The following is a 15,192-nucleotide window of genomic DNA, read 5'->3' on the forward strand; positions in this document are numbered from 1 at the left end:
GGCAACTTGGCAAGCCCTCATCTCTACAATAAATCAAAAATTAGCTGGATGTGGTGGTGCATACCTGTAGTTCTGGCTACTTGGAAGACTGACGCTGAAGGACCGCCAAAGGCCAGCAGGTCGATGCTGGGGTGGCTGTGAGGATGCCACAGCACTCCAGACTAGACAATAGAGTGAGACTTCAATTTAAAAAAAAATTTTTTTTCTTTTTGTAGAGACAAGGTCTTACAATGTTGCCTAGGCTGGTCTCTTGGGCTCAATCATTTCTCCTGCCTTAGCCTCCTAAAGTGCTGGGATAATAGACATGAGCCACTGTGTCTGGCTGCAATGAATTCTTAAGTATGAGAGCAAAAGCACAAGTGACAAAACAAAAAAATAGACACATTTGGCTTCATCCAAATAAAAACTTTTGTACATTATCAAAAAAAGCTAAAAGATAGCCTACAGAATGGGGGAAAATATTTGCAAGTCATACGTCTGATAGGGGTTTGATGTTCAGAATATAAAAGAATTCCTACAACTCAACAATAAAAAGTTAAGGTCAGGTATGGTGGTACATGCCTGTAATCCCAGCACTTTGGGAAGTTGAGGCAAAAGGATTACTTGAATCCAGGAGTTCAAGACCAGCTTGGGTAGCATAGTAAGACCCCATCTCTACAAAGTGAGCTGAGCATGGTGCCACGCGCCTGTAGTCCCAGCTACACAGAAGGCTGAGGCAGAAGGGTAGCCTGAGACTAGAAGGTTGAGAATGTGGCAAGCCATGATGCTGCCATTGCACTCCAGCCTGGACAACAAAGCCAGATCCCAACTCAAAACAAACAAAAAAAAAAATAGAAAGTCAAATGATCCAATTAAAAATGGACAAATGATTTCAATAGATTTTTTTCCCAAAGAAGATAAACAAATGGCCAATAAACATATGAAAAGATGCTCAACATCATTAGGGAAATGCAAATAGAAACCACAATAGGATAATACATCACATGCACTGGAATAGCTATAATTTAAAAAACAAATAGTAAGTGTTGACAAGGATATGAAGAAATCAAAAACCTCATATAATGATGGCAGGATTGTAAAATGATTTAGTTATGGAAAATAGTTGTCATTTCCTCAAAAAGCTAAACAGGATTATCATATGACCAGCAACTCTACTCCTAGGTATATACACCCCTAAAACTGAAAACAGGGACTCAAACAGAGACTTATATACCAATGTTCACTGCAGCATTATTCACAATCATCAAACAATAGAAACAACTCAAGTGTCAATCAACAGATGAATGAATGAACAAATTATGGCATATTCATATATACATATATACAATAGAATGTGATTTAGCTATGAAAACGAATGAAGTTTTGATATATGCTAAAACATGAATGAATCTTGAAAATATCATGCTGAGTGAGATAAGTGAGACACAAGGATAATTACATGACTTCACCTAAACAAAATATCTAGAACAGGCACATTCATACAGATAAAAAATAGATTAGAGGTTGCCAGGGGCTGGAGGCAGGGAAAATGGGAAGTTAGTGTTTAATGGTTACAGAGTTCCTATTTGGGATGATGAGGAAGTTTTGAAAAGAGATGATGATTGCACAACATTGCACATGTGATTAATGTTGCTTAATTGTACACTTAATAATGGTCAAAATGGAAAGTTTTATGTTATATATATTTACCACAATAAAAATACTTTAAAAACTGTAACAGGTTTTAATAAGAGACTTAGTGTTACTCAGTATCTTATTGAATATTAGCTACAAGCATCTCATATTGAAGTGTCAAAATAATTTGCATTTGGTAGAATGACTTTGTAGGCTGAGAAAATAAGAATTATACAGAAAGTATAAAGTATTAAACATAGTGTACCTCAATACTATAACTAAATTTTAGAGAACCATTATGTTATTCTAGAAAATATCTCACTATGCCACAGGCTGACTGAATAATAGGGCTAAACTGCTGTGGCAATTCTTTTTTAAAATTGTAATTATTATCCAATATTTCATTTTTTATAGCAGTCTTAAGTTCACAGCAAAATGAAGAGGAAGGTAAAGAGCTTTCCCATATATCCCCTGTCCCATACATTCATAGCTTTCCCCACTACAACGTCCCCCACCAGAGTGATGCATTTGTGACAACAGATACACACAACATACAACCTATACTGATACATCAAGACCACCCAAGGTTCATAGTCTACATCAGCTTCACGCATGGGGTTGTACATTTTATGAGTTTGTGCAAATGTATGATGGCATGCATCCCTTATGACAGTATCATAGAAAGTATTTTCACTGCCCTAAGAATCTTTTGGGCTCTGGCTCTTCACCCTTCCCTCTCTGCAACAATTGGCAACCCCTGATCTTTTTACAGTCTCCTTAGTTTTGCATTTTCCAGAATGTCACGTAGTTGAAATCACACAGTAGTGTTGCCTTTTCAGTAAGCTTCTTTCACTTAGTAATATACATTTAAGTTTCCTCCATGTTTTTTCATGGCTTGATAGTCCATTTCTTTTAAGTATTGAATAGTATTCCATTGGCTGGATATACCAGCTTATCCATTCACAACATCTTGATTGCTTCCAAGTTTTGGCAATTATGAATAAAGATGTTATAAACATCCATGGGTAGGATTTTACATAGACCTAAGTTTTCAGCACCGTTGGGTAAATACCAAGGAATATGATTGCTGGATCGTATGGTAAGAGTATGTTTAGTTTGGTAAGAAATTGCCAAACTGTCTTCCACAGTGGTTGTGCCATTTTGCATTCCCGCCAGCAATGAGTGAGAGACCTGGTGCCTAGCATCCGCGCCAGTATCTGGTGTTGTCAGTGTTCTGGATCTGGGTCATTCTAATTGATGTGTAGTGTAGTGGTATCTCACACATTGTTTTATTTGCATTTCCGAGTGGCAAGCCTTAAGTTCTAATATGACGGGGCCGGTGTAGGTTAGAGGCAAGACTACCAGACTCAGTCAGAAAACATAAGTGATTTAAGTCTGTCACTTATTCACTGTGACGTTACAGGAAAGTCATATAATTCTATTAACAACAGTCTTCTCATATGTAAAATGGGAATAATTATTGTGTATGTTCAAAAATTCAATAAAATAAGAAATATACATGAAATCAGTTAGTCAAGAGAGGAAGCAATTCAGCTGTTCATCCGTGGATGACTGGATACACAAAATGTAGTACATCCATACAATGGAATATGATTCAATCTTACAAAAGAAAGGAAATCCTGTCACACGCTACAACATGAATGAACCTTGAGGACATCATGCTAAATAAGCTTGTCACAAAAGGGCCAGTGCTGTATGATTTACTTACATGCTTTATATGTAAAGCAGTCAAAGGCATAGGCACAGAACTGTGGTTGCCAGGGGGCTGGAGGTAGAAGAATAGGGAGCTGTTGTTTAATGGATAGATTTCAGTTTTGCAAGATGAAAAGGGTCTGGAGATTTGTTGCACAGCAATGTGAATGTAAAGTACTTAACACTAGTCAACAGTAAACTTAAAAATGGTTGAAGTAAATTCTATATTATGTGTATTTTACCACAATTTTGAAAAGTTTAAAAAATCCAGGTTTGAGACTAGCCTGAGCAACTTGGCGAGACCTCATCTCTATAGTAAAAATCAAAAATTAACCGGGCACGGTAGCCTACACCTGTAGTTCCAGCTACTTAGAAAGCTGAGGTGGAAGGATCGCCAGAGCCCAGCAGGACGACACTGGAGTGGCCGTGAGTGTGCCACAGCACTCCAGCCTGGGAGATAGAGTGAGATTCCAACTCAAAAAAAAGAAAAGAAAAGAAAATCAATGTCAAATATATATGGCACAAATAAATAATTTATACAGTAAATGTGTGCAAAACTTAAATGGCCCCATTTCAAAAATTGACCATGTGAGGAAAATCACAAAGGAGAGAAAGCCCTGGCAATATACATGAACATTTAAATTGAAAATTGGGTGTCTGCGATTAAAGAGCAATTTCACATTAGCATATGAAATTATGACACAGTTTGGGTTTTTTTAATTCTCCAAGAGTTAAACTATTAAAATTTGGGATGCATTTTAATTACTTCCACCTAAGGCCTATAAAGTTATTTTATTATAAAACATAAGGAGTGGAAGAAACTCTAGGTCTTAATTGAAGGCAGTATCAGAAATAATAAATCTGGTTTACAATATCCCCACTGGCATTTTTTTTTTCTTAATTCAATTCTGCATGGAAGCACTAGCTTTATGAGGCTCAAGACGACATTGACCAAGCTAAGTTATTAGCCCATCAATTCACAGATGGGCAGGGCTCTATGCTGGCTCCAGGCAGGAAACACACGAATGGAAAAGATGGAGTCTGGGCACTCTGGAGTTTACAGCTCACTTGGGAGCAGGAACTAGACATAAAGGCATGCAGGCACATACACATACATACACACACGCATGTACATACAAGTATTACACATAACGAAACATTGACACGGCACAATAAATGGCTGTGTCAGTAGTAAAAACTGAGTACTCACATGAGGGGTGTCAAGCCTACTTTTGACAAAAACTTTTTTGTTCCAGAAGAGTTGTTTCTGAATGAAGTTCTCAAATCTCTTGAAAGTTGTGTCCCCAACATTCTAGGTCCTATGGGCAACTCAGAGTTTTTAAAAGTGACTCCCATTTTTATTACTTTCCAAAATTAATATCCGCAAAGGAGAAACAAAAGCAACATTTGGAAAACAAGTTTACCTTATAGTTAAAATATAGCCATCCTTTGGGACATGTTCCATGTTTTTGCGATACATCTTTCTCTTTCTCTAAGACCCAAATCTTTTTTCTCTTACAGATACTAGGCATGGAAACGGAACAGTCTTCACTACCCCAGAGTCCTGAGGAGAAAATGGGTTAGAAATGGCTTAGAAACAATAGTGACTCTCCGTAGGAATTCTTTATTGACCACTATTTGTGTGACTGCTATGGCTTTTCATAATGTATTTTTTTAAACCTAGAAACTGAACTAAACTGATCGTAGCATTCTCTAGTGACAACGGCTAACTGGGCAAGGTGCCAAATCAGTTATTCTAATTTAAGAATCTAGAAATTTTGCAAACGCAAAGAAAAAATGTCCAACCAAACAAACGCTGCAATTGAAATCACAGAGCTGATTAAAGTCCTAAGAATATCCTGCTTGGGTAGTAAAAGAATACTTTGTAGAGTAATAGTTTCATTTTAAAACACTCAGCTTCAATGTACAGTACAAGAGACAAGAGATTCTAAAACAATAGATGATCATTTCTATTTTGTAATTCTTTAGAAAATATAATAATTTAGAAAAATTAACTCAAGAACTTCCAAGGAAACAGCATTTCTTTATTGGCTCTTAAATAAAACAGATTCATATAGACATGCCCTCAGTAAGGTATATTCTCAAGTTCTTAGCCTCCTGTGAACTGACTTTTTTAAAAAAAATAGAACTGTATTTTCAGAGTAAGGGTTACAGAACGCATTTTGTTAACATTTGAGTTTTAAATTCCAGAACAGGGCAGGATGCATGCAAATTGTGAGGGCAGATTCAGTTTTTTAGCATCAGGAATATGAGCCAAAAAGATGTTGGCATTTTGAAGGAGGGGCTGAAACGCTAGTTTCAATGCAGATTAGCAGCTTTTCAGCCAGACTCACACAACAGTATTTTCTGTAGGCTGTTGTGACACCTGCTGGCAAAAATAAGCTGATTAACCACATGGATTTTCCTTTCTTAACTCTCTGCAGAGGCCCTCACACCAAGGGTTGCTTTTCACGTTCATTCCTCTCCTGACCTGGGGCACAGGTTAGTTATCAATCTGTTAGTGTAGGGGAGATGATGATCATTTATGGGTTAGAAAGAGGGGGTGAGGATGAGTGGACAACCAATCCAACAATAATATAAAGATGAGAGAAATTAAAAAATCAGTCTTCAACCTAAATGTGCTTCTAAATCCATCTTGCAAATAGTTGCAGTTCCAAGGCAAGCAGCAATTAATGCCAGGTATTTAAAAAAGAAAAGAAAAGAAAACTGAATTGAACCAAAATTTTTATTAAATGGAAAAAATGGAAGTAAGTTTCACAGAGGTGAAAGTTCTGGCTAATTATAAATTGGATACTAGGAATAGTTTTTTTAAAAATAGGCTCATATCGAAATTTCATAGAAAAGAGTTTGTCAGGTATATATATTTTTTTAACAATTTCAGTGGGTCCATTTTTGGTGCTGTTTTGGTTAATGAGGAAGGACTTATTCAGATATAAACTATTTTCAAGAACATGAATAGATGGATTAAACAGAAAGAATGACCGTTCTTAAGCCTTAAGACTGATGGAATTGAAGAAAAGAAAAATAATCAAACAGAACCTTCTCCCTGAACTGATGCAATGAAAGGGGACTTCAAGCCTCCTGAAAATTGTCAATCTGTATTATAAACTCAAAAGTAGATAAGTAAAATAACCTGTCATGGAAGAAATAAAGCCACATCTCAGGCTCTGATTATTCATAGGTCTTTCTCTTCCTTTCTCCCAGTTTTGGTATATTACAGGTGTTCCATCTCTCCAGCTGTAGGAAAATTAAACATTTTAAGACTTTCATTTTGCATGTTCAATCTCCAACACCATTCTTAGTGTTCTGGGGTATGAATTGAAGGTATAATATTTTATTAAATTTAAAAAATGCTTATGTGTAGCATAGTACCTATAGTTAACAATACTGTATTGTATACTTAAATTTTTTCTAAGAAGGTAGATTTTATGTTAAATGTTCTTATCACAAAAATGAATGAACAAATGAATAAATGAATAGGGTGGAAGGAAACTTTTGGAAGTGATGGATATGTTTACGGCATAGATTGTGGTGATGGTTTCATGGGACATAAAAAAGCACTTATGTCTTCGGTTAGGCAAATGAAAATTTATAAGTTAAAGATAATGTTTGAAGACTCTTCAACAAATTGATCACTAAAATCTATCCAATCATTTTGCAAATAAAATCTGTCAAACAAAATTAAATGCAAATTAATCTAGGTTTATACCGAAATTCATCATTGGCTCTTTCTTCTTGAAGTCCAATCCACCAATTTGCACCATACTTTGATAGCTATTAAAAGAAAAAAGGGAAATGTCAGCATTTATTCTACTTGTTTTCCTTTTTCACTATTAAGATTAATGGGGTTGCTGCTAATAGCTTTCTATTCTTCAATATTTTACCCAATTATCTGAAGAAAACTATACTAAGACCTAGCATCTTGAGAAAGCCTGAAACTTCATTATTCTAAAATATTCCTTCCTCATTAAGAAGGAAAATTGGAATTAAACATTGAAAATAATTTTAATTTTATACAACCCGAAAAGTAAATTTTCTAGCTCAATAAGAGACATTTAAAAAGTAACATTGTAAAATAATATATAAAATAAATTCATTTTCTGACTAAAAAAATTAGTGATTTATTCTCTCGGTGATTTATAGAAGTTCACTGCCTATATCACATCTATTTGAAAAACAATTCAAAGTACTAAGACAACAGTAGTGTAAAGATTTTGAATTTTAGGTATTATCTGATTGTTAAGCTTTAAACAGTATAACACCTTCTTCTCTCAAATAGAGAGACACAACACAGGACAAAAGAATATTACAGAATTTCCAGTGTTGGACAACTAGAAAATTATCTTTTATATATTTTATTAATTTTACACCAGTATTAATTACTTGGACCTAAGTACAATATAGTATAAAATTGAAACACCATGTAGAATGCACACACACACATTAGAGCAGATGTAATACTGGACTTATGACCCAGGAAATTGAAATTCCCCCTTTAACTATAAAAGACAATGAGGCAGTAAGGGGTTCTCTAAGACTTCGAAAACAGTATACTTTATGATGTGTGTGCTGTCTGTGTGTGTTGAATATAACTTAATTCTTACATGCTAAAAATATGTTAATTTGAAGGCATATACTTACATTTGCACTCTCATTTCTCCTGTAAATACTTGTAAATACTTCATTTTTTTAAAAGATGAATTTTATATCACTATACAACAGAACCTAATAGCCCACTAACGTTGTAATTTATAAACAGGTGTTTTTATTCCTTAAACAGTGTGGCTGTTTGCCATATCAGCAATTTGAGAATAATGCAAGATAGAGCAACTGTAATTTTGGATCCCTGGGGTGCTATTTCATAGATGTGTTCTTACATGCTGAGTTTAGATTCCCATTGTCAGACTTTGGAATGGGTCCATTGAGACAGGCTGTGAACTCAGTGGGAGAAACACAAAAACATCATTCAATCTAAAGAGATCTCACATGCAACAGGAGTAGAAAGCATGGCCTGATTGTTCACTGTCCCAATTAAGGATCTCTAAGAGAAATTATATATGCCATCCTAAGTGGCATATTTATTACCACCTCAATTATGGCATTGTAATCTTCCACACGGCAGTTTACAACCTGTTGTGATATGGCACAGAACTTTTGGAAGATATCCAGACTGAAAAATTCTACGTGAAAAATGGTTCTTTTAAGTTTTAGCTTAGGTATAAGGCCACAATGATAGAAGACTTATTAATATGTACTGAAAAATAAATATCAAACAAACATGCATTTTGTAACATCAGCTATTTTTTAGTATATACAAATAGCCATTATAGATAGCACTATATAGAAAGAATACTTACCAAAAAACAAAAACAAAAACAGCAACAGTCAGTATATTAATCTACCAAGCAATAAAAGCAAGATTAACTTGTCATCTTTGAAAATAGTCCCACTAAAAATGAAGAAGTCATTATTTTAATGGTTTAAGACTTCATATTTTGAAGGTAGACTAATAGATTTGGCACGTATTTTAGAAGTATTTAGAAATAAAATTTTAATAATAATGATAAAAATGTAATTTCAAAATGCCAGTTTTGCCTAACAGTGTAAAAATGTCAGCTAAGTGGACTAATGGCTAGTAGTTCCTGTCAAACAACTCCTAAAGTGCTTGAACTTTTTTTCAGCATTAATTGATTATCAAGATGGCTCACAAAATATATTCACTCTGATCATGTCTTGTGATCTTATTCAAAGTGTGGGAGAGAAAATGCTGACATTCTTTTTCCAAGATAAAAACATTTCGTTAAAAATTTTTTTACATCATACTTAAAAAGCTGTATCTAGCTTTCTTGTTCATGACTATTATTATTATATATATTTTTGAGTCAGAGTCTCACTCTGTTGCCCAGGTTGGAGTGCAGTGGCACAGTCATGGCTACCATAGCACTGACCTGCTGGGCTCAGGCAATACTTTCACCTCAGCCTTCTAAGTAGCTGGGACTACAGGTGAGTACCACCATGCCTGGCCAATTTTTTTGACTTATTGTATAGATGAGGTCTCGCCATTTTGCCCAGGGTTGTCTCCAGCTCCTGGGCTCAGGTACTCCTCTCACCTCGGCCTCCCAAAGTGCTGGGATTACATGCATGAGCCACTGCACTCAGTCACCATTTTTTTGACATTCCTGCTGAATGTTATTTTTGTTTTTCATGATTCTATTCACTACTCTTCATAGGAGAGCTATACAAAGCACATTTGTAATTTTAAAAAATATTTAATTACTTATTCCCATTCTTCCTACATTTATAGAATGGGTGTGTTACAAAAGCAAGTGGCATGACTTCTATATGTTTGGCTCCTCATCCAGGAATAAAATAACTTCTTCTGCATTGACTCATTCCAGTAGGACATTCTTAGGCATAAGATTTTTTTTCCTTATAAAATATAAATGCTAACCATATACACTGCTGTCACCACCACCTAGAAAATGTGCCCAAGATAGTCACAAGGTATGCAACAATAAAAATCACTTGGAAATCTACAGTTTTCTTTTTTCTAATTTGATGCCCTTTCCACTTGGCCTTTGCTATAGACTAAATGTTTGTACTCCCTGAAAATTTACATGTCCTAATCCCTAAGGAGATATATTATAAGGTGGGGTCTTTGGGGTGATTAAGTCATAAGGGAGGGGCCCTCGTGAATGGGATTAGTGCCCTTATAAAAGGGATCCCAGAGAGCTCTTGTTCCTTCCACTATGTGAGGTCACATATGAACCAGAAAGTGGGTTTTCCTCAGACATTGAATTTGCCAACAGTCTACCATCTTGGACTCCAGAACTCCAGAAATATGAGCAATACATATCTGTTGATTGTAAGCCACACAGTCTGTGGTGTTCTGCTACAGCACCCTGAACGGTCTAAGACAATCCCATGGTCCTGTTCTCAGACTCCACATCCTATACCCTCCCACAATTTTCTTTGTAGTATTGCGGGATGTTAGATCACTTGACAGTTCACCCATACGTGACACTGACAGGATGTTCTATACTAACATGGTCTTAGATTGGGTGTCAATTTTGCCATATAAGATACCACAAGGTTTGTCTTATTTGATATCAGTCCTCAACTAGATCGTGGCATTGGCTACGACTTAAACTACTAAGTCCGTAGGGTTTCACTATTCCCTTCTAAGGAAGGCACCAACTTCACCATTCCCATTGCCTTCCTTCCCAACTCCCAAAGATTAGGAGAGAAATTAAGAGGAAAAGTGAAGATAGAAGACCTACAGAAGTTCCCAGGGAATCTAAGCTCTGCTGGAAAGATCAAACAAAGCCTTTTGTTATTCACGTCTGTGACAGAGCTGGCAGCCATCTTTTGGGGAGGGATTTTGGAACTATTATTTTAATGTAATGGAGACACTGGGCTTTTATATCCCCCTAACATTGCTGTTCCACTATGCAGGCAGCACCATATAGGGTTTTTCAATGATCTTGAAAGTCAGATGGCCTGGATTTTTTTTTCTAAATTTAAAATTCTAAGTTGCTTAAACTCTTTGAAGTCTTAGCTTGCTGATCTGTAAAAATGTTCTAATAAGAGACGTCCCACTGAGGGTTTTTGGAAAAATTAAACGTTAGTACTTAGCACAGTGCCTGATACTGTTAAGGTCAGGATGGCCAAATATCAGTTCTTTCTGGGATGGACACTTTGCAGCCCATTGGATTGGTTTTGAGACATTCACTTGACCTCTTGCTACTGCCACCTGAGGTGAGGAGTCTGGTGTCTGGTTAAAGGAACACGTATTTCCTGACATGATGTTATGCAATTTGTTGCTATTGAACATTATGGTTTTGGCTTGAGTGTTCCATCTGTAGAGTGAAAGAGTAACAAAACAGCATACAAACTGTTGGCGGCGTACATTCCACATATAGTAGTTGTTCTGCAACTGAGTGTCTGTGGGACCCTGCAGTTGTCACATAACCCTTTTGTTTCTCAGCTTTTCCATCATAATGCTGCAGGAGTTCCAACCTGCCTGAACCTCATGTTCAGGCAGTATGTGAACAGGATATAGAAACCTCATGAGCTGTGAAGGAAGACGGTTCTTTCAAGCTTAGGATGCATTATTATTGAGCTTTCGTTTTAACAATCAACTTATGAAGACAGGAAAAGATGACAGAACTAGAAAGGATTCCTGGAGATCATGAAATATGGTTCAATTATAGAAAAAGGAAATGGTTTTATCTTACTTTCAAAGAGCTCCTAGGGAAAGTTGGGAATGAGGTCTTCCCTCCTTGGTGACCCCAGGGTAATGTGTACACAAGCTCCTTTTTAACTTTCTATACCACATCATATCTAGCTTTTTTGGTTATTTTTAAATCTTATTTTACTTTATTTCAATTTTTTTAATTGAGATAAATTTGAATGTGTGTATTTATTGTGTGTTACATGATGTTTTGAAGTATGTATATTCAGTTTTTTAAAAAAACAGAGACTGTATCTCTTATATTTCTGTGTCCTTCACAAATATCACAGTGCCTGACACATATTTGGTGCCTATTGAAGGAATATCAAAAGTTTATTATTTAACAGTTATCGCATGCTCCTTTCTTTCTTTTTTTCTTTTTTTTGAGTTGGGGTCTCACTCCATTGCTCAGGCTGGAGTGCAGAGGCACCATCATAGCTCACTGCAGCCTCCAACTCATGGGCTCAGGTGATCTTCCACCTCAGTCTCCTGAGTAGCTGGGACTGCAGGCATGTGCCACCACACCTGGGGGAATTTTTTATGTTATTTTATTTTTTGTAGAGACGAGGTATCACTATGTTGCCTAGGCTGGTCTCTAACTCCTGGCTCAAACAATCCTTCCACCCTGGCCTCCCATGCTGGGATTACAGGAGTGAGCCACTGTGTGTGGCTTCCTTTCTTATTATCTTAGTTCCACAAAGGATTAAGTATTCCTAAGTTTGAAATGGAAAACTACCATTTTCTGAATTTTAAGTCTTTACAAATTAAAAATAATGTTCTCTTGTAAGCAAGATTTAAAACTTTAAAACTGCCATATGTCTCCAAGCACTCCTTGTCCCTCATTTGAGCTTTATTTTCCTCCATGGTCTTTATCCATCTATCTTTTCCTAATAATTGTATGACTCTGCTTACTTGTATTGATTATGGTCTTTCTTCCCAGACTAAATACAAGCCCCATGAGGACAGGAATTTTGGTCTGTTTTAATCATTGATGGAACCCTAGTCCCTAGAAGGCACTCAGTAAATATGTTTTGAGTGATTGGATGAACCTCACAAAACAATAAAACTCTACTTACTCACCACTGCTGCCAATAAAGAATGAAGAGAAGTGAAATGACTGAGCAACATAGTAAACCTGTATCTCCATTATTGTCTCTTAATCTCTATCACAAGAAGAAAAACAATTCTCAAAAATCTATGCCTTTTACTGAATCTTAAATAAATGTCTGAAGTAAAAAAAAAAAAAAAAAAAAATCCCTGCCCCTCCCCCAAGGACAGAAGAAAGAACTAAACTCTGAATTTCTCATGGTGAGTTATGTTCAAATACCGCTTTTATTTTGCTGTGGATGAAGTTCTGTTCATGTGCAGAATGAATTGTGAGAAGGTCACTGCGCAGCCAGCCACAGACAAACTCGAAGGACAGCCATTCTGAGGCATAGGTATGAAAAAGGTATTCTGCATCCTGATAAAAGAGCCAGGGGGCATCTGAAAGAAAAATAAACAATGCAAATCATGCCAAAACTATTGAGAGACAGAATGCAGACTTAAAGAAGGTATGCTATGATTGATCCTCACATGTGATTTGATCACACAACATTAAAAAAATTTGTACACACACATATGAATACATATACAGACACATGCACATAAACAAATATGTAATTTCCTTTTTTCCCCCTTGGTCTCCCTTATGCCAGAAACTTTCACTAGTATTCAAAGGGCAGGGATAGATACATATTTTAAAATCACATGTCATAAAAATGAGTGAAGATATTGGTCTTTAATCATATTTAATAACCTACATTTATTAATTTGATTATTTATTAACTTGAACATATTGGCTCCAGGTTGACACAAGAAAAGAGAGGCTCTATTGGAGAAAGGCAGCAACCCATTGGAGTATATAGTAGCATTTATATGGTATATAATTAGAAAACTCAGGAATCACCAGGGTAGTTCTTACCGTACTGATACCAGGATGGAATCTTGGGTCTCACATCTGCAAAGTGAAAGCAAACCACTTTGATTAACCTTTCTTCACAGGTGCATTGCCTTTAAATGACTTCAGCTCTAAACACATCCTTTTTGCCCATCATCTTTTAAAAAATCATTTAAAAAACAGGTATGTTGAGCTGTTTAGAATATGTGGTTAGCTTCATCATAGAAGAGGAGGTGTCAGAGAGGCTTCTGAATAAAGAAGGGAGGACACAACACCTATTGACAGCCTCCCGTGTGTCACACACTGTGCTAGGTGCTTCCACTTACTCATTTTGCAAGTAATTCTGTTTGATTTGTAATGTCGGGGTGACATTTCTTCTGGACTGCATTTGCACAACAAAATATTCCACAATTTAGCTGGTTACCTTCATTCCCAATAAACTAACATAGCATACTGCATTGGTGTCATTTTTTTCTCATTTCCTTATATTTTTTACTAAATATTGCAGTTTGGTTCACATTCAGGCCACTGGTATTGTGGTTCAGGTTCTTAAATTTTAGATCTCTGTAGTCCTTTACTTGGGAAAGTGCTATACATTATTAGAAATCAAACACATAGTAAAGATCTTATTAATATTTGTACCTCTTTGAATTTTGCATATCCATTCACGTTTGGAACCACAGTGCAAGGGAAGCAATGTTTTGTTTGCTTTATACACAGCACACTTTCTTGCATCTTCTTCAAAATAAGTATTGTCTAAAAATGAAGAGACAACCTGCAGCAGATGAAGTTCATTATTCCTTAATGATGATCCACCACAAAAAATTTCAAAAGATCAAAAAAAACATCCCTGTACATAATCATTACAGACTTCTAGAGAAAGCTTCAGAAACAACTGAATGTCATTCCAGTTCAAGGTTGTTTAATATTTGTGAAGAACAAACTAATCAATCTTTAGCATTTTTGTTGAATTTGCTTTTTCTTTAAAAAGAGGCATGCTACTCCTTTCTCAAGAAACAAATCAGATATGAGCTTCATGCTGAACTTGAACTGTTTTCTACTTGGCAGAATTCTCTAGCCCTAGGATCCCGGGTAACCTTCTTAGAGGTTCGGGAATGTGAGGATTATCTTTGATGTAGATTATTTTGCGTTTATGCTAAACTTTTAGTCTCTTATAACCAAATTCTAAGCCATAGCTAACTTTACTCCGGAAACTACCCAACATTCTCCATGAGGAACCACATAACTCATATAATTCACATAAGTGTATTAAATAAAGATCCAACCTTTTCAATTATTTTTGACTATCTGACAGGAGAGCGAATGGAAGTAAAATTGGGGCTAAAAACTCAGAAAAAAGAGGATATTTTGAAACCATTTATGTTCTTCCTCAAACATGTACACAGTCCCGCAACAATTCATCAAACTCAAATATACATATATATCCACAGGTCAGGAAATGGAGTGAGTTTGAATTCATTTTGTCCAGTGGGGAGTGGTGAGACACTCAGTCCACTGCTTCATGGTCTTATCACATTTATTCTGAAGCAAATTATCTTTTCCTCTCTTATTACTAATGAGTTTGTCTTACTAAAAATAAATAAATAAATAAAGTGTTCTCAACCTCTATGTATCACATTTCGTTTTTCTTTTCTTTTTTTTTTTTTGAGTT

At 35.9% G+C, this 15,192-nt stretch overlaps 1 protein-coding gene across 1 annotated transcript in view; it reads right to left on the reverse strand.

The window, feature by feature from the left end:
- The window catches only part of PLA2R1 (phospholipase A2 receptor 1), a 130,845-nt gene that overhangs the window by 19,163 nt on the left and 96,490 nt on the right, over positions 1–15,192 (reverse strand). Inside the window, exons 15-20 of the mRNA XM_008059349.2 lie at positions 14,163–14,295; positions 13,545–13,580; positions 12,909–13,066; positions 7,058–7,122; positions 6,482–6,585; positions 4,752–4,891 (exon numbers count right to left, since the gene is read on the reverse strand). Of these exons, the coding sequence (XP_008057540.1) occupies positions 4,752–4,891; positions 6,482–6,585; positions 7,058–7,122; positions 12,909–13,066; positions 13,545–13,580; positions 14,163–14,295 (636 nt within the window). The remainder of the gene's footprint in view (positions 1–4,751; positions 4,892–6,481; positions 6,586–7,057; positions 7,123–12,908; positions 13,067–13,544; positions 13,581–14,162; positions 14,296–15,192) is intronic.

This window comes from Carlito syrichta, unplaced genomic scaffold (genome assembly GCF_000164805.1).
Source record: "Carlito syrichta isolate Samal-C Ts95f unplaced genomic scaffold, Tarsius_syrichta-2.0.1 Scaffold304002, whole genome shotgun sequence".
NCBI lineage: Eukaryota > Metazoa > Chordata > Mammalia > Primates > Tarsiidae > Carlito > Carlito syrichta.